This window comes from Portunus trituberculatus, chromosome 23 (genome assembly GCF_017591435.1).
Source record: "Portunus trituberculatus isolate SZX2019 chromosome 23, ASM1759143v1, whole genome shotgun sequence".
Taxonomy (NCBI): Eukaryota; Metazoa; Arthropoda; class Malacostraca; order Decapoda; family Portunidae; genus Portunus; species Portunus trituberculatus.
In genome coordinates, this window is record NC_059277.1 from 11,042,855 (window position 1) to 11,065,176 (window position 22,322).

General features: G+C 40.8%; 1 protein-coding gene across 6 annotated transcripts; it reads left to right on the forward strand.

Annotated features, from left to right (window-relative positions):
• Window positions 1-1,843: 1,843 nt before the first annotated feature.
• On the forward strand, window positions 1,844-22,017 carry LOC123507622 (cytosolic carboxypeptidase-like protein 5). 6 transcript variants are annotated; one of them, XM_045260637.1, is made up of 8 exons: window positions 1,844-1,961; window positions 3,884-4,051; window positions 4,448-4,666; window positions 6,515-6,666; window positions 6,963-8,565; window positions 9,040-9,178; window positions 11,821-12,028; window positions 12,293-22,017. In XM_045260637.1, exons 2-8 carry the CDS (start codon window positions 3,967-3,969, stop codon window positions 13,670-13,672), a joined length of 3,786 nt encoding a protein of 1,261 aa, XP_045116572.1. In that variant the 5' UTR covers window positions 1,844-1,961; window positions 3,884-3,966; the 3' UTR covers window positions 13,673-22,017. The 6 variants fall into 6 exon arrangements, with proteins under 6 accessions (XP_045116572.1, XP_045116570.1, XP_045116574.1 ...); XM_045260635.1 differs by having other exon boundaries at window positions 1,847-1,961; window positions 3,881-4,051; XM_045260639.1 differs by lacking the exon at window positions 1,844-1,961 and adding an exon at window positions 2,005-2,146 and having other exon boundaries at window positions 3,881-4,051.
• Window positions 22,018-22,322: the final 305 nt, after the last annotated feature.

The window sequence follows — 22,322 nt, forward strand, 5'->3', positions numbered from 1 at the left end:
TGGCCGTTAATCTTCTGACCTCCATAGATCCTTCCTAATGTCAAAAGAATGATCTAATCGTACAGAAATCTCAAGATAAAAATGTGTCCAAGTACTGAAGGTTATGGTATGTGTTTGAATGCGTCTGTTGTAAATGCGTTGATTATGTGTAGAATGGGGAGTGTAGCTGTTCCAGTCGTTAAGGTGCGCAAAAAGTATGAGTGTTTGGAAGAGTCGGTGTGAGCGTGGTATGTTAAGTATTTTGTGGTTGTGTGTATTACGGACGCTAACTGGATTTGCGTGGTGTAAGTACCTTTTCATAATCATTGATGTCACTTTGATTGTGCTTTTGTGCATTATTAATTCCTTGTACTTCTCTTCTAAGTGTGAGGGTGTCATATTCTTGTGTTGGCGTGTGGTAGTGATGTTTAATTACTCGTACTTGTGTGATGTGGTTGTTATAGTTGTGATGGGGGCTTTAATTGCACCATAGTGGTTCTGGAGAGCAGATGAATGTTAGAATTGTTTGCATTTGCCCCTCCTGAAGGTCATCTGCCATTTAACTTTCAAGGTAATAAAAGAGAAACTGGCAATCGTCTACAGAACTGTTTCAATTAAATGGGTCGCTATATAGATAAGACTATTATCAAATCAACAAAGCCTCATTGTAGAGTTAGTAGTGGATAGGAAAGGATGATTTATGTAGACATTATAGAGCAAGTAAAGGAGTGTTGGGGGTTGGCGGGGCCTGAGACAGTGTTCTGAAGCATTGCATGGGAGACAGGGATAGCTATCGTCAACTTGATTCAGCGGCGCGTCTGTCCAGCGAGATGTACCTATATTGTACTGTATAACAACGAGAAATATGACTTAATGATCCATTTGGGTGCGGAATATGTACATACGTTGCATCAGAATTATTCATTATGTGTTTGTGTATGATGCGTTCGAAACATTTGGAAATGGTGGTAAGAGAAATGGGGTGATCATTATAGGATAAATCCGGCCACATGCCTGGGTGTATGGTGGGAATAAGTAAAGGTTACCTGAAAGATGGGAGCAAGGATGGGTCCACAGGTCTTAGGAAATAAAGAATAGGGAAGTGAATTTAGGGCATGGTGCTCAGAATCTGTATTGTAACTTCAGTATTTCATTTGTCCTGAGCTGGTGTCGAGGGGGAATGCCTAGGTAAGGGTTGCTTGGCATGCTTGGTGCTATGGGGTTTCCTTGGGTGAATATAGAGTGGAACTGCATTTTGGGTAAGTATGGCAGCAAGAGTACGTATGATTATTGTAGTATTTGAGGACAGCTATATATATATGATTATTGTGTCATCTGCGCGATTAGAAGAATTTGAAGTGTTTGGTGTTCTACCTAACACTGTGTGAGAGGCATCTAATAACGTATCCAGTTTCGGCCCTCTTTGTGTTTTTGACTAATGTCTTTCGGAAAGGTTTGAAGGCGAGCCAGCAGTTCAGAGTGTTGGATTGCGCGCGTCTGTGTGTGCATGTTTCCCACAGCGTTATTTGCCCATGTCCTAACCATGGGAGTGTGATAGTGTGATCCTTGCACACACTTTTGTGTAACAGTAAGCAGTCTGTTTATTTGGTTTCCAGACATTATTGATTCCAGAAATCTTAATAATGAGTAAGTTGTCCCCGAGAATTGACTCTCTCCATAGAAAATTTGATAAAATTACAATTTTCTATAATACACAAGGTGGCGTCAGGCATGTACAGTAATGCAGAGGAACAATGGTGACAGTAACAGACATGCTAGACTCTAATATCATCTATTACTCTGCTATTGGGCTCATTTATTGTGCGAAGAGGAAGAAAAACAACAAAAAAATCAATGACGGGAAGCCAGCGCCGCGTCCCCCTGGTGGGCATGTGGCGAACCTGCTACTGTTTACCTCACACAGAAAACGTCGGTGCATTACGTATATTTTAGCTCCACCAATTGCTCCAAGCCGAGTAAAGGTGAGGCCAAGGTGCGCCACTGCCTCCAGCAGGGGCGAAGGGTGTGGGAAGAGGCGTGTGAGGGCGTGGAGGCGTGCAGCAGCGGGGTGAGAGGCTGTGTGTGGTGCAGCAGCTGATGTGTTGACACCACCACAATCACAGCTGACGGATGTAAACAATGGTGTCAACGTGTGGTGGTGGTAATGGTGAGGCTCTTGCACGCAGAGGGGAGGTGGTCGTTAGGATGATTTGAGGTGCCTGGAGTGACGGCCGTCCTGGACTCCTTAGTTCCGGACCTGCTGCCCAAACATTATTGCTGCTTAACCTGCATTATCTTCAGAGATCAACTTGACTTTTTGTCAGTTTTTGGTGAGAAACTTAACATTAGCCGCCGCATTCCATGCTAGCCTGCCGGGCCTGCTGGTGAGGCTGTGGTGATGTGTTGCCATGTGCACCACGATGAGACCTTGGGCTACAGGGGTGAGAGGGTATGGTGATGCTGGAGGGGTTACACAGCAACAGGGTTTGTATGGTGATGCTGCAGGAGTAAGATGGCATGATGATGCTGCAGAGGTAAGATGGCATGGTGATGCTGCAGGAGTGAGATGGCATGGTGATGCTGCAGGGGTGAGATGGCATGGTGATGCTGCTGGGGTGAGATGACATGGTGATGCTGCAGGGGTAAGATGGAATGGTGATGCTGCAGGGATCATGCATAACTTCTGGCACTTGTGAAGGTAGACCTAGTGATGGCCGGCACAAGGTTGTGTGTGTTGACGCTGAGATTCCTCTGGGAGTTACGTAGGTTTGCTAACAAGTCTCTTACTTGAGCACTGTACTGTCTGTGGATATTTTTGCTCTGCCATTTGTAAACGAGTAACATTATGATTCTGTAAGTACCCATAAAAAGTGGAGTTCTTTACCTTTTCCTGGTTAAGAACCCCCTGAGTTATAAGCCTTCTACCTGAACCCCCAGTAATCTGACAGAACAAAATGTTAATTTAGTGACTGACACTAACTCAGTGTACAATGATACTGCAAAGAATATTATTAGATCAGCCATCTAAGTACCCCTGAAAATCTTCTTGTAAATCTCAAGCTGAGAATTGCGGCATTAAGATAAGAATTTATAAGAGGTCCTTCCATTGCCCAATATGGCCATCTGTCTTCTTAGACAGTTTTAGGAAATGCAAAATTTGGTTTATTCAGTTTCCCCAACCAACTAAACCAAAGCAAACTTCATCTAAGTTAAAGTAACTGTAAACTAACCTAATGTAACTATTTCTGATGTAATTTGTTGATTTTCAAGAGCATCAACATGAGTCAATAATGGCCAATCACACAGAAAAAAAAATTTAAATGTGAATTGCAATGAGTATACTACTTCAACATGCAGTCATGTCATGCGCTACTAACAAAGACCTATAGTGAAGATTAACATCTATTAAAAGGGCAAAATTATGATAGAGGTGGGGGAAGTGGAACTTGTGGATATTTTGGTGCTGTCTCAGGGCCACCAGTTACCAGTCACAGTAAGAGCAACTCACTCTCAGGGAATTGGTCAACAGCAATGTTCACAGTGTGACAACAGCGTTATTCCATTCATTCAAGTATCAACAGACAACAAATAACTGTATGCTGTAATATAAGATATTTGATGACATTTTTCATACTTCAGGTGTAGCAAGAAACAAACAACTACAATGTCAAAGCAATCATTTGATAATGATAAGTAGTAGTGTGGCTGGATTACTAATTGCTAGTTAAGGTTGAGGTAGTAAACATGTGTACATATTTACATAAAGAGAGACTTGACAGAAGAGAGTGGATGCTTCCTTTTTGTGTTGCACTCTTAACACCTGTGACAGAATGCATCCCCCTTGACACAGTAATGATGAGGCCTTTTAGGTACAGCTCTTGCATTGTTTTGTTTTCCTCAGCAGCACCATGTGAGGTTAAAGAGTAGCTGGGCCAGCACTTCTTGGCCACTCTCACTGGGACTCTTGCTGGCCACCCAACTACCACCATGGAGGAGACCATTGGACCTTTCACCTTCACCTCAAATTTTGAGTGTGGAAACCTGGCCAGGGCAGAGAGAGTGGAGCCACCAGGTAAGATAGAACTGTTGGACTTTACTGGAAGGTCTTCATGTCTAGTCTAGGAAAAAAAGTTAAAAACAAAAGCTTTGAAGAAATAAAATTCATGCTTCTGAATGATAGTGTACAGTTGAACACCAAGGTTAAAAGAGAATTAATAATAATAATAAAACAATTACCCTATATACTTAGATACATACTAACACACCCAAACAAATGCTGCTATACTTGTGTGTGGAGTGTGTTTGAGCACACTCCAGCAATTGTAAAAATAAGCATGACCAGTGATATAGCAGGCAAGAGGTAGTAAAGAAGAAATATTATAAAAGTGAAATATTATATAACAGTGAATCATAGTAGGGAAAACCTGTACTTCATAATACTAAATTGTTGTACGGTATGTCATCACAGGAAGTGCCCACTCCAGTGGCCAAGGTTCCTTACTCAGTAGCAGCCGCAAGACTCACAAGGCTGCCTCATCCTCTTCCTCCTCCTCTTCCTCTGCCTCCTGTCAGTCATCAGTGGAACCCCTACCAGTCAATTATGAATACAATCTGTGGACGCGTCCTGACTGTGCCGGAACTGAGTATGAGAACAACAATCGAACGTGGTTCTTCTTTGGCATTAAAGGTACAGTGGCCCTGCTGGAGGTAAGCCAGCAGAGGGTGTGTGTAGGGACACTGGTGGTATTTCATGGCAGCATGGTGACGTTACAAAGGTCAGGTGGCAGCAGGGACTGTGTAAGGGTGCTGCAGCAGTGAAGGGGCATAGTGATACTACCCAAGTGTTTGTGAATAAATAATAGGAAATGTATTGGATGTGAAATTATGGTCATCTGAGAAAAGGAAGCACAGAGTATGAATTATGTGTGTATGTACTGATTTACAGCATGTAAGAGGAAAGGCAGAGAAAAGAATGAGAATTCAAACATACAAAGAGAAAAATGATTAATAAACAGAAACTTTTCTGTCATGGTTGCCCCTTGGGTAGAGTTCCTAGGAAAAAGGATCACAGATACCAAATAGATACAAGTTTGCTTAAGTCTTCCTCATGGATCATTGTCTCCACAAATAAACCATATGAGGCGTTGTGTGACGTAGGGCGATAAGCGCCAAAAACAAAAAACGAAGAAAAACGTGGTCAAATTTTTGCAACATTTGGAATGCGATAGCTCAGCAACGGATCAAGCTAGGGAGTTGGAGTTGGTCTTAAAAGAAAGCTTAGAATGTCTACTTTATGTCTGTCATAAAATCAAACACATCATCTTGCCATAATATGAAAGGATTAACGGTGAAATTATTTTTTAGCTGTTTTTCACAGTGTTAAATCGGCGAAAAATGTGGTCATCGGTTTATATCTCAGAACTATGATAAGTTATTGAAAAAATATTATACCATGCATAAAGTAAACATCCTAAGCTTTTATTTAAGACCAATCTCAAGTCTCTAGCTTGATCCGTTTTTTAGCTATCGCATTCCAAATGTCGCAAAACTTTGATCGCGTTTTTCTCCTCTTGTTTTATTCAATCAATATCCTACTATAGTGCTTGAAACATAACTCCAAACCCACACAATCATAATCACATCCTAGCAAAATACAAAATAACAATAAAACACGATAAGAAAAATCTTCAAAATTGCAAAAGAGAGATTAAGAGGAGAAAAAGTAGAGTAGAAAACATGAAAAAAGGAAAAGAAATAATCCAAAAGGATTCATGTATTTTCCTAATGTTATCTAAGCCCAACTTATCATAACAACCATCCTTGCATGCAGGCCCTACCTCATGCTTTTTTACGCTTTTTTACAACTTTCCCTGTATCTCAGCTCACGTATTCCTGGCTGGTGTTCCGTTTAGTTTTCGCCACAATTTTCTTCCACTCACTAGGGCTGGGGCCTGTTTTGCATCGTAATAAGCCCCCTTCGGGAATCCCCTCATCACTGTTAGAAGCCATCACATGGTATCTGCTGACCACCATTATAAAAAAACACAAAAAAAGTTAATAATCACGGGGCTTGAAGAGACAAAAGCGTAGACTGGCTTGGCTGGTGGCGGGCCGTGGGCAGTTGAGGATGCACGGCAGGCAGTGATTGGCCAAGGCAGAGCTATGCGGTACGCTACGCAGCAAGGGATTGGTCACTCGGCTTGTCACTTATCTCCCCTCGTGAAGGCTGGGTTGATGCATGGCGGACAGAGCTACAGCACGGAGAAAAGTTAATGTTACGTTATGGAATTTTTTACCATGAAGGCGTTGGCGCTTGCTCCTAAGTTTGGTACTGCTGGAAAGCTGAGACTCTGGCAAAGACAGTGCTATACATAACTCAATTTTGTCTATGGTGGCACTTAACTCCCTCCGTCACGCAATGCCTCATATGTGGATAACAGAAATTACAAAACTGTGCTAAGAATTGTAATTTGATTTGAAGGCAAAATGACATTCAGTATTACAGCTGACAGCCTCACCTGCATCTGATCTACAGGAGGAAGTATTGGGAACCGAGTGCGTCTGAATGTGATGAACCTGAATAAGCAGACCAAGTTGTTCTCACAAGGCATGCAGCCGGTGGTGCAGTGTGTGTCCAGCATCCGGCCACCCCGCTGGGAGCGCATCAAGGAGAAGTGCAGCTACAGGGTGGGTGGACTCAAGAACATTAGATGGAAAACTTTTTGGAAAAGAATTATTCATTTTACATATATGAACTACTTTTATACTGCAGTGATTGTATTTATATATTTATCACACATCCTTCCAAATTTCTATCCATTTAACTTAGTTCTTAATGACTACTTTGCTACTTTGCTTTCCAGAGACTCTCACAACATCATTGATCTCTATCTACTCACGTCTAAAACTGCTCATGCTTCCATTTGAGTTGTCAAATATGGTGTGATGTCTCTTGTGGTAACTGTCCGGCTTTGTTTCTTCAGAGTGAGGACAGCAGCACTGTCATCTCGTGGGTGCACACAGTGAACGATGCCTCTGCCACCACTCACTATGCATTCACCTATCCCTACACCTACTCAGAGGTGCAGACGGTGCTGGAAGGGCTGGACCGTCGCTTCCCAGCCGGCTCCCCAAGCCTCTATTATCACCGTGAACTGCTTGCCTACTCCCTTGATCGCTGGAGGGTTGATCTCCTGACTGTCAGTTCTCACAGTGGACGAGCCAATGAGAGGGAGGACCGGCTGCCTGGCCTCTTTCCAGTCCCGGGCCAGCTGAGGCCACACCGTTTTCCTGGTAAAAAGGTGGTCTTCATCTCAGCCAGAGTCCACCCCGGCGAGACATCCTCCAGTTTTGTGCTCAACGGCTTCCTCAACTTCATAGTGTCTGGGGACCCGCGGGCAGAGCGACTGCGTGACTTGTTTGTATTTAAGGTCATCCCGCTGCTGAACCCAGACGGTGTGGTGCGCGGTCACTACCGCACCGACCAGCGGGGCGTCAATCTCAACCGGGTGTACATTGACCCTTCGCCAGCTCTTCACCCCACCATCCATGCTGCACGTCAGGTCATCCTCTACCACCACCATGGCCACCTCTCTCCCACCTCATCAGAGACCAGTCCTCTCTCTACTGGTACCTCAGACTCCACTGACCCTGCTACTACAACCACCACCACCACTTCAGAGTCCACTGAGGGCACAGACACCTCTGTGGGGGAGACCAAGAGGCCGGCAGTACTGGTGATGGATGAGGACACATGCCACAGCTTCAGTGATGTTCAGTCTGGCCGGGCCGGGGGTGCTGGATGTGGGGGACGGGTGCGAGGAGTGTCCCTCATGGAGCTGGATGAGCCTTCAGCCTCTGGATGGGACATATCTAACAGTGCAGCTGGTGCATCACTGCCGCGTGGTGCTGCATCTGACTTGCACGATGACTGTTCTAATGTTTCTGGTGTGAGTGAGGCAGAGACGGGCGTCACTGCCATGTTTGGCTCACTGTCTGCTGTCAGTGACTTTTCAAACCTGTTGCCAGGCAGGGCAAGTGGAGACAGTGGCACTTCTCCAGGTGGGGTTGAGGGTGGGACAGCTGGCAGCAAATCACGAGATCTCTTCCTCAAAGATTTCCACAAGGAAGAGAGTGAATGTGCTTTCCTTGGCTGTTTTCCCAAGCCAGCTCAAGTAGCAGACAAGACTGTAAACCCTTTCAGTGGTGTGAGTGAATCTAGTCAACAAGCACAGGTAAAGGGAGGTGTCCCAGCAGGAAAGGAGGCACAAGATAAGAGAGATCTGAGTGTTGGGCTGCAGCACAAGACTGTAATGAAGTCAGGCTCTCCTCCCACTCCTGTGTTGACACGGGTGGGTGGCCGGGAAGGCTGTGGGGTGGCTAGCAGCAGTGAGAGTGAGGCAGAGTGTGGCAGACCAGGCAGAGAAAGTGAGGTTGCCAGAGGGGGATGCTTAGCAGGACCTCTTCACCTCACTACAGAGGAATTTCCTCCTGCCCTCACTCCTCCAACTCCAATACCAGAGGAAACCAAAGTCACTTCTGGTCTCTTTCTCTATGTTGATCTACATGGACATGCCTCCAAGAAAGGTTTGTGCTTCATCCAGAAAAAAAGTAATGTTTTTATGTACTGTTTTTTTCTCACTTTAGATTTATAGAGTATTGGATTAGTAGCATGGAGATTTGATGTAATAGAGATGATGGTGTCTGGTGTTTGAGGATTATGTGTTGAGTTGCATCCATAGACTGACTGAGGAATGAGGGGCAAGTGTAAAGGAAGTCTGGTGTTGTGAGAGAATTGGCAGATTGAATGGAATAGGGAATGTTACAATGATTTGGTCTTGTGGAGAGAATCAAAGAGGTTGTTAGTGAAATAAGGTCACACATGAAAGTGTGATGCAGAAGGAAGGACCACTGTTTGGATAAATGAATAGTGTGAAAAGAACATTAAATAAAAGAAAGGTGTGTGTGGATCAATGAATGCTACTGATGAATGAAGAGCAGATATGTACGTGACAGTAATTGATTAGTCCTTTGTAATGCAAAATCACATCTTTTCCTCAGGTATCTTCATCTATGGAAACTGGTATGAAGACCCCGCCGTGATGGTGGAAAACATGCTGTTTCCAAAGCTCCTCGCTGTCAATTGCCCTAACTTTGACTTTTCTGCTTGCAACTTCTCTGAAAGAAACATGTATCTCAAGTAAGTTGTGTGTGTATTTTTTACCTAGTTGTAATGTACAGGGTTTGAGCGGGACTCAAAGTGTCCTGTCTCCATGTATTTATCTAGTTGTATTTACCTAGTTGTAGTTTTACAGGGCCTGGGCTTTATACTCATGTGGCCTCGTCTCCATATCTACACTTATCCAATTTCTCTTTAAAACTATGCACACTCATTGCTGACACCACTTCATCACTCAAACTGTTCCAAGTCTCAACACATCTTTGCGGGAAACTATATTTTTTAACATCCCTCAGACATCTTCCATTCTTCAGTTTCTTACTATGCGATCTTGTGCTTCTAATGTCATATTCTTCTCTCAGGATTAGTTTCTCATTATCCACTTGATCCATTCTGTTAATCAATTTATAAACTTGTATCAGATCCCTCTCTCTCTTCTCTGTTCCAGGGTTGGTAGATCCATAGCCTTTAGTCTCTCCTCATATGTCATCCCTTTAAATTCTGGAACCATTCTTGTAGCCATTTTTGTAGTCTCTCAATTTCCTTATGTGTTTCTTTTATGGGGGGTCCACACAACTCCTGCATATTCCAATCTAGGTCTTATTTTAGTACTTATCAATTTCTTCATCATTTCTTTGTCCATATAGTGAAATGCTAATCCAATATTCCTTAGCAAATTATATGTCTCTGAAAATTCTATCAATATGGCTTACTGGTTGATTGTTTTCTTCCATTGTCACTCCCAAGTCCTTTTCCTTTTTTACTTTTTCTAGTTCTACTCCATCTCCCATCTTATAGATTCCCACTGGTCGTCTTTCACTTTTTCCCATTTCCATGACATGGCTTTTGTCCACATTGAATTCCATCTCCCATTTTTTACTCCATTTCCAGATCTTGTTTAAGTCTTCCTGCAGTATTTCACAATCCTCTTTTGTTTAATGACTCTGCACAGTTTCTCATCGTCCGCAAACAGATTTATGTAGCTGTTCACTCCCTCTGGCATATCGTTTATATATATGAGAAAAAGTATTGGCGCCAATACTGACCCCTGTGGCACTCCACTGTCTACTGCTCTCCACTTGGACTTCATATCTTTAACTACCGTCCTTATTTCTCTCCCCCTCATCCATCTCAATGTGCTTGCTTTTAAGCCACTCTTCTCCTCTAACTTCCATAGTAATCTTTCATGTGGCACTTTATCAAATGCCTTTTTAAATCTAAATAAATACAGTCAATCTATCCCTCTCTCTCTTGTACTTTATCAACTATTCTAGAGTAGAAACTCAATAAATTTGTTACACACGACCGACCTTTTCTAAAACCTAATTGGCTATTTGATAATAATTTGTTGTCAAGAAACTCAATCCATTGTTTCTTTATTACTCTTTCACACATCTTGCATATTACACTAGTTAGTGATACCGGTCTGTAATTTAAAGGTTCTTCCTTCCTTCCGCTCTTATATATGGGAACCACCTCAGCTCTTTTCCATTCTACTGGTACTGTTCCATTTTCTATTGAGCATTTTATGATGTTGTATATAGGACTTGCTAGTTCTTCCCTACATTCTTTCAGTATTCTGCCTGAGACTTCATCCGGTCCCATTGCCTTCTCCTCATCTAATTCCGTCATCAACTTTTTTATTTCAAGCTTGGTTACTTTAATCTCTTTCATATGGACAGTCTCTATTACCCTGTGGTCTTTCAAATTTGGATTCCTTAGTAAAGACCTCCTGAAATTTACTATTTAACAGTTCTGCCATACTTTTGGGTCTTCCACCATCCCATTCTCTCCTTTTAACCTTTCTATTGTTTCTTTTTGCCTTATTTTTCCATTTATGAATCTGTAGAACAATTTTGGTTGTTCCTTACATTTTTCGACAATGTCCTTTTCATAGTTCCTTTCTTCTTCCTTTCTCACCTTAGCATATTCATTTCTTGCTGTTTTGAAGTTTTCCTTATTTTCTGGATTTCTGTTTCTTCTCCACCTTTTCCATGCTCCATCTCTTTTCTCCTTTGCCCTAGCACACCTTGCATTAAACCAATCTTTCTTTCCTTCTTCTTTAGGTCTATATTTTGGGACATATTCCCTGACTCCTGTTTTGTATATTTCCAAAAATAAGTTATACTTCTCTTGCACCGTCTCTGAGTTTTCCATCTCCTCCCAGTTTACATTTTTAAAATAGCTCTTGAGGTTCTCAATATCAGCCTTTCTGTAATTTAATCGGTCTCCTTTGTATGATTCGTTTCTATCTTCCTTTCCCTCTTCTATATCCATTTCTAATATTACTTGGTCACTCTTTCCCAATGTGTGTGTGTGTGTGTGTGTGATGTGTGATGTGTTATGTGTGTGTGTGTGTGTGTGTGTGTGTGTGTGTGTGTGTGTGTGTGTGTGTGTGTGTGTGTGTGTGTGTGTGTGTTTATACACAACTATAATACTTGTTGTCCGAGTAATACTTACATTTTCGTCTCTATATTCATGTTTGTCTTTTGAATTGATTTTCATATAAACTCTACTTTTATTATCTCTCACACTTCATTATAGGTAGTATCCATTTCTTTTGATAAACTTTTTTTTTTTCACATATTTTCTCTCGCTAAGTTTTCTTGAGTTAAGCCCATCCTCTGTATGGGCAAGGCATGATCCTTCCACCATCCCTACAGGGACCGGAGGGATGGCATGAGCAAGGAAGGGTCAGGCCGGGTGGCCATCATGAGGGCCACGGGGCTACTCCGCTCCTACACTCTGGAGTGCAACTACAACACAGGCAGGATCCACAATCCAACTCCTCCCTCACCCCTAGATCACAAAAAGTCTCCCCCAAGCCCACTCACCATCCCGCCCAAGTACACGCCAGCTGTGTTTGAAGACGTGAGTATGTCAGGTACCGGCTGGCTGCTACCCACTCCACTATGCTTCTCATTTTCTTCCTTGAACAGCCTGGGAGTCATTTGCTCATAGTACTGAGCAAATAACTCCCTCATATTCATGATTTTGACAGAAAATTGGTAAAAAAGCTGATATACCCTCTTACTGTTTTTTCTTCTTTCCAAAGAGATACTTGTCACAAATTGAATTTCTTATTAATAATATAAGCAAAGCATTTTGCATGTTATGATGTGCATCTTGTTCCAGTGTGGACGACAGCTGGGCGTGAGTCTTCTGGACCTGGTGGGAGGTGGGTGTGAATGGTCACGCTTGCCCCAGTCACAGTACGGCAGCCTAGCTGGAGTAAGGACATGGCTCCACCATTTTCTCACTTCCTCTGCCCTCTCTCCCCGCAACCAACTGGCTGGCCAGCAAACACCCCGTGCTAACACATCCCGCACCTCAAACAAGCTTGGTGTTGAAAGATTTGGAGGGACAAGAGTAGCTGCAAGTGGCCCCAGACTTGGCCTTAGTAGACAGGGTCCTCCAAGTACTCCAGCTTCCCCCAGACTGCCTAGGACACGTGGTCAGCGGGTCCGACGACACTCTTGGTGCCTTACTGTGGATGCAGAGAATCAGGAGCCCCGTGAGACTTCAGAGGGACCACCAAGACCTAGACCAACTAGCGCAAAGAAGCCCATGACGCCTGGAAGCCTTTCTCCAAGATGCAAGCCTAAGTCCCAGAAGTTAAAAGCACCATCACCCATAAAAACTGGTGTGTCCCGCTCTCTCACATTCACTGATTTGGGGGAGAGCAGCCACATCTCTGCTGAAAGCAAGATGGCTAGTAGTAAGATGACCTCAAGCAAGCACAGTCTTACTGCATCAGTCAGTCTAACCCCAAATCTTAATGTAAAGCTCTCTATCTCAGACACTCCCGAGAGCCCAAAGTTGGTCAAAAAGGTTGAGAAGATTCGGAGACAGCGCAGCAAGGGTCTAGCTTCCGGTACTAAGAAATTGAAGGTCTGCCCAAGCTCTAGCTCCAGTACAGAGGAATCCAGCCTTAAGCCTAAGGAGACCTCCTTCTACAACCTGCCAAGCCTTGAGGCCAGTGAACGCAAATGCAATCCTCTGTCTCCCTCACAGGAGGGATTCTATGCTGCTGGCCAAAGCCCCTTGTCACCTCGTTCCCCACTGTCCTCAGTGTGCGAGCCTCAGGCCAGCCAGAGCAGTCCAGGACTCAGTATCATTACCACAGCTGCCTCCTGTGATCTGTATGTACAGCCAAAATCACCAGTTGTAGTTCCATCAACAAAAAAAGTGACCAAAGTTCTGTCCACCCCCAGTAAACGTTCCAGTAAGCACACACTCAAGTCACTCTCTAAGAGTATGGACCGGTTACCAGCAGTGGCTGGAGCTGCAGGGGAACGCCTCAAGCTGTTGCCTAAGAAGGTGAAAAAGAAGGTGTCTGCAAGAAGTGTTACTGACCTGCCTGGCACTATCACATCCCAGACCATAAAGCCAGCCACATCCCAACCCACTTTAGATTGGATCATTAGTGAACCCCCACAAACTCTTGCATCAGACCTGGATCCTGTGCCCCCCAAACTCAAGAAGCGCAAGAAGAGTAGCAGAAAGTCCCTTTAAGCAACGGGCTCAAAGCTTGTGAAATTGATGTTTTATTTGTGATCTGTGGGATAAAGCTCCCATGTAGTTTATCTTCATGTGTTATCTTACCTCAAAAAAACAATGCATTCATGTTGCACCTTCTGTATTAATGTCTAGAATTCATAGTTAATGAAATATTTGTTGCTGACAGAAATCACATTTTGATTTATGTAGTATGCTGTTTTCATCTAAATACCAGTAATAATTGTTTCAAGAAATCTTCACCTCTTAGTTTTGTTAATCACAGTCAGCAAGAAATGAGTAATTGTAGATATAGTTACTAGTGACAGTTTGAAATAGCTACATAGGTAACCACCCACTTAATGCCCATGCAAGAGGACCAGGTAAATGAAGTGACCTCAGCTGCTGCAAGGCACTCAGGTGCTCTGTGTGGCTGGGGCAGGATCCTTTGGGGGAATTTGTTCTCACCTGTCCATAGCAGATGGATTATTACTACTACCATTGTCACCAGCCACTGCAGACTCACTCACTGAGAGGGGATGGATGTGGCATTGCTGATTATAAAAAAGATTTAAATGGACCAGCTAAGGGCTTCCATGGTGACACAGTCTGGTGTCACAGATTCCAGTCACAAATCATTGCAAAGACATTACTCTGCACACTTACTATTAACTGTTAAGGTAATGGAGAGATTTCAGTTAAGACTTTACAAGCACATTTGAGAGGAATAGCAGGTCACCATCAGAAAGATTTGTGCTGGTGCTGTGAAACTGTGGGTGGCTGCATTGTATGTGTGAAAATTTTGTCCAAGGACATACTATTCCCCAAAAAAGTACTCACATAATCTTTAACACTGTTATATGAGTTGATATTCCTTTGGAAATAACTTGTGGAGTAAATGTACATGCACTAAGAACTTCCATGACTATTTGACTCAAAAGCTTCTGGCTGTTACAGTGGCAACTTGCTGGCCTCAGGTCGGCAGATGAAGTCTTGCTTGAGCTCGTGAGTTTAACCTGTTTACTGGTTACTGCTGTGGTTGGAGTGCCACACTAGGGAGTTGAGTTCATCTGACTGACATTCTGGAGAGCATCAGATGTGATGTGTACCAGAACTAAAACCAACAAACATTAAAATTTAATAAGATTCACTCAACGTGTCTTTGTCACATTTGATACTCATTAAGAGGATATATGCAGGCACTACAGAAAGAATGGACTGCTTTGGTATGTCCACAAAATTTCAGTGATTATGCTTGATTTTTTTGAGATGACTGTTTTATTGAGTGAAAGCACGACAAGACTGTCATTTAAATCAGTGAGGACAGTGTGTTTGTGTTGCACATTTCCTCAGTCTTTATTTTTCTCCTTCCAAAGTTCAAGGATCCCATTTTAGTACCACTGTATTGAGATTCATCCAAACAATTGTATAAGGAGGATATATGTTTGTACCAAAGAATTAATTATCTGGAAATGTTATAACTGATAACAACAAGCATACCACACAAGTGATTAGCTGCACCAAATGCCTTACTCTAATTCTTTCCATTAGAAAATTATTGAGTGAAAACATAATTTATGAATATCCTAAGTCTTCTTTTGCCAGAGTTTATTTCCATATCTTAACCTTTGGTCTTGTGGTGGGAATGACCAAATTTATTGCTGTCCTGGTTCGGCACTGATGGAGCCACAAGGTTTTCAAAAATTAATAGCCTCGAGTGTGGCTCTGTAATTTTGCCTCTCAGAACACATGGACATGAATATTCATATTTTGTGCTTTGGTGACAACAATATCAAGTTAATGCTAGACTCTGCCTTCCTCACAGTAGAGATGCAAGCACTAGGGACAGCTGTTGCTTGCAAAGTTACAAACCTCTTTGGTTGATGATGCAGCCTGTCCTTCCATGTAGTCTCTGCATAACTCAATAGGTTTAACATAAACAGTAGCATTGAATTTATCAAATTCATGTGTGGTGTATATATTTAATCTGCAGAAAATGGACAGATGTAACAAATATCCTCACTCCTTTCCCTCTTCCCACCTCATTTATAGTATAGATTAGTAAATCATCAGGAGAGTCAACTGGACCACAATCAGGGCTCATGTGTTCCTGCCTTGATTTGTAGAGTTAGTACAAAACTTTGATGTGTAGTTTTTGTACTCTGACCCTTGCTTTTAGGCTGTTTGTTACTAGGAATGTAATTTTGTAGCCTTGTTGCCAACAACACAAATAAGTTCATTATGATCTTGGTGAGGCATGCAATATATATATATATATATATATATATATATATATATATATATATATATATATATATATATATATATATATATATTTGTTTATGACTGTTAGATGCAACATTGAAGGGTGTTAAGGGATGAGTTTTGTGTACCACGTGGGACAAGTGACTTTGAGGCGAGTTGGCTCTGAGTTGGGCGGGGAAGAGCAGACCTTAGCTGAGTGAGATATGTGATGGTGCTGATCATTAAATTTTATTTGTAATTTTCTACGGCAATTGACATCTTAAGCAATATTTTCTTTATCTGGTTGTTGAATTTATTTATAGGTGCTCTCGAGATCTGTAGATAATTCCATTGCATTGATAAGGATAAATTCAGCATTTGTTTATATTGATATTTGTTATCTTTCAGATATTTTTTTATGGTCATTCGGTGGTTTAAGGAAACAGGTTAGACTGAGGTCAGTGTTTCCTGTGTGATAATAATTAATATTAGTACTAAGTGTACACTTGCCATTAGAGTTTTTACGCCTCAATCTGATGTGCCTCAAGAAAAATTGATGTTACTGGACAGCCTGCAACTGCTAGTGTAGCATGCTGAGGCTACACTCCTGGGTGTGACATTCATGTATCACACTGTCAAATTTATAAACCTTTCTGATAGAGTTTGATTTCAGACATAGGTGTAAAAAAACATTTTCTGCCAAGTGTACATGTTTTACATTGTACATAAAGTTGACAAATGACAACCCTGAAGGAAGCTTATGACTGGTTGAGCAGTGGTGTGATGGTGACACATTTATAAAGTGGTGTTCAATATTCTGGACCTCAACTTATGTGACTTTAAATGAAGAAGCTGAGTAACATGGCTAACAAGACAGTTTGTGATAGTTACAAAGTTGGTATCTATTACAGTTTATTTTGACACCCATGCATTTATATTAGTAACCATTAGCAATATCTTCCTCTTACTCCTATAGAGTACATAGCTTACCAAAGCAGTGTTGAAGAGAAATCTTACAACAAAACACAAGCTATACAGTTTGCCCTGCTCTTAGTGCCTGTGTAAACCTTTCAGATGTGGAGCAGTTTTGAGTTATTTTATGTACAGCCACTAGCATTACTACTCACAGTGAATGACAAATTGTAAAAATTCATCGTATCATTGTATTGCTCATACACATGTTATTATGAGATGAGTAAATAAGTGTAGCCTCAGATTCTTCATTGTAAAGAAACTCAGTACTAATTCTGGCAAATCTTGTCAGCCACTTGAATAGGTTTGAATGCAAGTGGATGTTTCTTGCTAAAAGTGCAGACCCACAGTGCTTGTGTTATAAGCTCACCTGTGCATATTTCTTGAGTTTGTGGGATTTGTATCTTTTCCTTGTACCGTGAGCCACAGTATATTCACAGCTTTCATGTACATCTCTACATCATGTCTCATTGTATCTACTGAGTCTTCTATAGCTGGTGTCACAGACTCCATCCCTGTAATTTTGCCACCTGAGTGCATGCATTTAGTCTAAAGGCAGTGTTCTCACCTGCTGATTGGTCTATGTATTCTTGTCTTGCTGTGGAATTTGTACCAGTTTTATATTCCTACTTAAAAAATACTTATATGATTAAGCATACAGATGAGAATAATTTATCATGCTATGAATAGATGAGGATTATGGTAGGAGTACAAAGTCAATGTACTGAATGTTGTAAAAGAAAACAACAATGCTTGGACCAATCAGGAGAGAATTTCACCCAGCGACAGTTACCACGTTTGTGTGTCCTCAGGTGACTAATTTATAGGGACAATTGGTGAAACTCAGTAAACTACTTCATTTTCTAAAAATCTATATCTGTCATCTATGCACCCTCAACATTCTTCATCTATTTTCCCACTTAATATGGAATATTTAGGTTGTCTGTTGCTTGCTTCCCTGTGGTCCTCAAGTGTGTCGTTGTCCCAAGAGTCCTGTGCACTTGTCTGCTTCGCTCCTGCAGTCCTTCATGGAAATGTGTCACACAAAGGGATGAGTGATACTGACATGTCAGTGTTATCACATGAGAAAGTTTAGTGTTTAGCAGAACAGTTTGGGTTTCAAATAACTAATCTGACAACTGTTGGTGGTTAAATTGCATTTGGTAAATTTGAATCCATGTGGAATAAAGTCTACGTGAATTAAACACTATCTTCCATCTTGATGAAGATGGCCAACAATAAGAATACTTGATTTAAGAAATGTATAGGTGTGCATTTATTTTTATATAGTATTGATGTAATGCATACATGTTATCATATACAGAACTGAGTGTATATGTAATTATGTATGTATGTTTGAAAATGTTATATATATATATATATATATATATATATATATATATATATATATATATATATATATATATATATATATATATATATATATATATATATATATATATATATATATATATACTTTAACTCATGCATATCATACATCATTATACAGCTCACACAAAGGGCAAGCTTTTGTATATCACATTTCTCTCTCTCTCTCTCTCTCTCTCTCTCTCTCTCTCTCTCTCTCTCTCTCTCTCTCTCTCTCTCTCTTTCAATTTTGTGACCCATATTATTTCATTTGATCTAAGGTGAATACTGCCAGTACTGCATTAATGGTGATCTGCAGTGTGTCATAAATATTAAGTTTGCAGTGCTGCGTAAGTGATCTACAATAGGATGTTGTGCTAGACAGTTTGGTTTGTGTTGCCATGATGCTGAGGATTCTGATGGTCTCTGGCACCTCATGCATGACATTCTCTCTCTCTCTCTCTCTCTCTCTCTCTCTCTCTCTCTCTCTCTCTCTCTCTCTCTCTCTCTCTCTCCATAAAAGTAAGTACAGAAGTACATCACCAAAACACAATTTTTTTTTCTAGGAAGAGTATACTGCAGGAATATTTAGAGAGCTATGACAGCAACATAACTTTATTGCACTGTGGACTTGGTGACTGAGGCTTCAAGTGAAGGTGGCAATGACTTGCTGCTTATATGTTGAGACACAGGGAATTTTCTTACCCATCTTGCTTTGCAGCTACAGTATATGTTTTCATTTTAATGTTAGAGTTAAATAGCTTTTGTTGATGTTTTGGACTGAATTTGAAGTTGTATGATTTATATCTAAAATATTATTTATTAATTGAAGATTTTGTTTTATGATTACTGAAGTGTTTATCAGAGGAAAGTACAGTGGAAGTCAGCAAAATTTTCTGTATGGGCTGAACAGCATTCTTGTTTTTCCAGAAACTCCTCCTATCTGGAGGAATATATTCAATGTTATTCTTACATATTTTACATCTCTCCCACTGATAGGCATTGTGTGAGTTTGGCTGTAGACAACCAGTGCTTGATGGATGTCATGTCTGACATGTAGATGAGGTCCTTCCTTTATCACGCCACTGTGCTGACACCTTCCTGTGTGGAGGACACAAGGTAGTGGTGGTTGCACCCCATCAAAATCCTTTCACTTTCCACTAAGCACTGATTGTATAATTACAACTGTACTTAAATAATGCCCAATATGTAATGGTGATGTCAAATATCAAATATTTAAATTGGATTATTAGAGATGTTTTTGGCCAGATGTCAGAAGTCTTAAGGGGAGTTGGAATTAAAAATTATTTTGACATTAATAGAAAATGTCAATCTTTTGAGAACCAACTCTTGAAACTTCTGGCATCTGGCTAAAAACATCCCCAATAACTTTACATCTTCATCTTTCCCTCCTTTATTTTATCCTGATGGCACCACTGCCATCTCTGTTTCTAAAGTTGAATTCTTCTCTCAAATCTTTGCTAAAGACTATCTTGGATGATTCTGGGCTTATCCCTCCCTCTCCTCCTCCCCCTCTGACTATTTCATGCCACTGATTATAATTCTTCGCAGTGATGTTTTCCATGCCCTTGAAAGGCTTATGGACCTGATGGGGTCCCTTCTATTGTTCTCAAAATCTGTGCCTCCATGCTTGCACCTTGCCTGGCCAAACTCTTCCAACTCTGTTTATCAACTTCTATCTTTCCAGAAGTTTGCCTACATTCAGCCTATTCCTAAAAAGGGTGACTGTTCTAATCCCTCAAATTACCACTCAATTGCTTTAATCTCCTGCTAGTCTAAAGTTTTTAATCTCTCCTCAATAAGAAGATTCTCAAACATCTGTCACTTCACAATCTTCTATCTGATCACCTGTATGGCTTCCGTCAAGGCCGCTTTACTGGTGATAGTCAGGTTTTCCTTACTGAGTCTTCGTCATCCTCTTTTAGAGATTTTGGTGGAACTGCTGTTGCCTTAGACACATCAAAAGCTTTTGATAATCTGGCACAAAGCTTTGATCTCCAAACTACCCTCATATGGCTTCTATCCTCTGCAATTTATCTCAAGTTTCCTATCTGACCGTTCTATTGCAACCATGGTAAACAACCACTGTTCTCGTAAATCTATTAAACGGTGTTCTTCAGGGTCCTGTCCTGTCACCCATCAAACTTCATGCCCTATCCACTCCTATGCTGATGATAACACCCTACACTTTTCTCTCTTTTTGATGACCAAGCTTTCAGGAAATTAACTATTACCGCAAGGACACCACAGAATGTCTGACTTCTGACCTTTTTAGGATTTCTGAATGGAAAAGAGAAAACTTTATAGTGTTCATTGCCTCAAAAACTAAATTTCTCTATCTATTAACTCAACACAAGCTTCCAGACAACTATCCCCTCTTCTTCAATGACACTCATCTGTCCCCATCTTCTACACTGAATATCATTAGTCTGTCCTTTACTCATAAGCTAAACTGGAAACTTTACATCTCATCTCTTACTAAATCACCTATGAAGTTTGCCATTTTGAGGCATCTCCGCCAGTTTTTTTCATCCCCCACCCTCTCAACTGGTAACTCTGTACATGGGCTTTATCCACCCTTGTATGGAGTACTACTCTCTGCATTTATGAGAGGGTTCTTACTCACACTGTTTTATTTGATAGGGGGAATCAGAAGCTTTTCATCTTATCAATTCCTTTCCTGTGCGAGTGACCTTGATGGAAGCCATACTGGCCATTAGATAGAACATTATGAAGTGACATGTTCAGGAATCTTCCTGTTGAGGATAGATTCAGACTTTAGACAAGGAAGAGATTAAAGCTATAGGGCAGTAGTTAGAGGGATTAGAACTGTCACCCTTTTTAAGAATAGGCTGAACGTAGGCAAACTTCAAGCAAGAAGGAAAGGTGTATATATATATATATATATATATATATATATATATATATATATATATATATATATATATATATATATATATATACACACACACACACACACACACACACACACACACACACACACAGTGCATCATATAGATAATGGTGCTGGCTTACACTGTACAGTACTAATGGTATTGTAGACTGATTTTGAGTGAATTGCAAATCTGTGAAGTAAGAAGCTCCATGTTAGGTACAATAATTCTGATGAAACAGCTGGCTAATATTTTGTTTGAGATCAACCTCATCATTTAAGCAAATAACACTGTACATATTTATGAGTAGATAAGTGAGTGGCATGAATTGCAGTGTAACCACAAATCTATTTTTCCGTTAAGTGAAACAAAACTGCAAGTCACTGGTAACCCACAAAATCCTCTGCTTGCAAGTTTTACAACAAAGCATGTTTCTTATTTACTGTAAATGTCAATTTGAAACAAACTTACTCTCAGAACAAACACATCACCATGATTCAAGATGATGACCCAAGATCTTCCTTTCTGTTATTCATTTGATATTGCAACATAAGGTATTTATTTCCCTACACACACACACACACACACACACACACACTGTACTTTTTTGAGTCCTAATTACCATATGATTTCTAAAAGATTTTTTCCACAAATTTTAAATTTTACCTGAATAATTCTGACTGTATATTGGAATGTTTCTTATCTATTGTACAAATCCTGGATTATCCAGTTTGTAGCTTGTACATATATAAATTTGTAGAATTTCCAATGTGAGAGTATATAATACAAAATATACATGAGCTTTCTTATGTGCGATATTAATACTTGTACTGTTCTACATGGCTATTAAAATGTTATAGTACATTCTGTGATTTATTTGTACTGTCCATCACTGCAATAACAGGAGGAAGGAACATATTCCACTGTAATGTGCACTAATAATTTACAAAAGTACAAAAATACTTGTGTAACACCAAGCAAACTGAAAACTACAATATTTATTGAAAATACCAATCTATGGTCTGTGTGAAGAAAAGTTAAAAGTCAAGATAGGTGAAAGTAAGATGAGTCATAGGGGGAAAGGAAGTAAAGGTGAGTAACTTGAGTACATCTCATAGGATGAACATGCCTGTAACAGGACAGCATGAGGTAGTCTCAGAAAAGTTAAT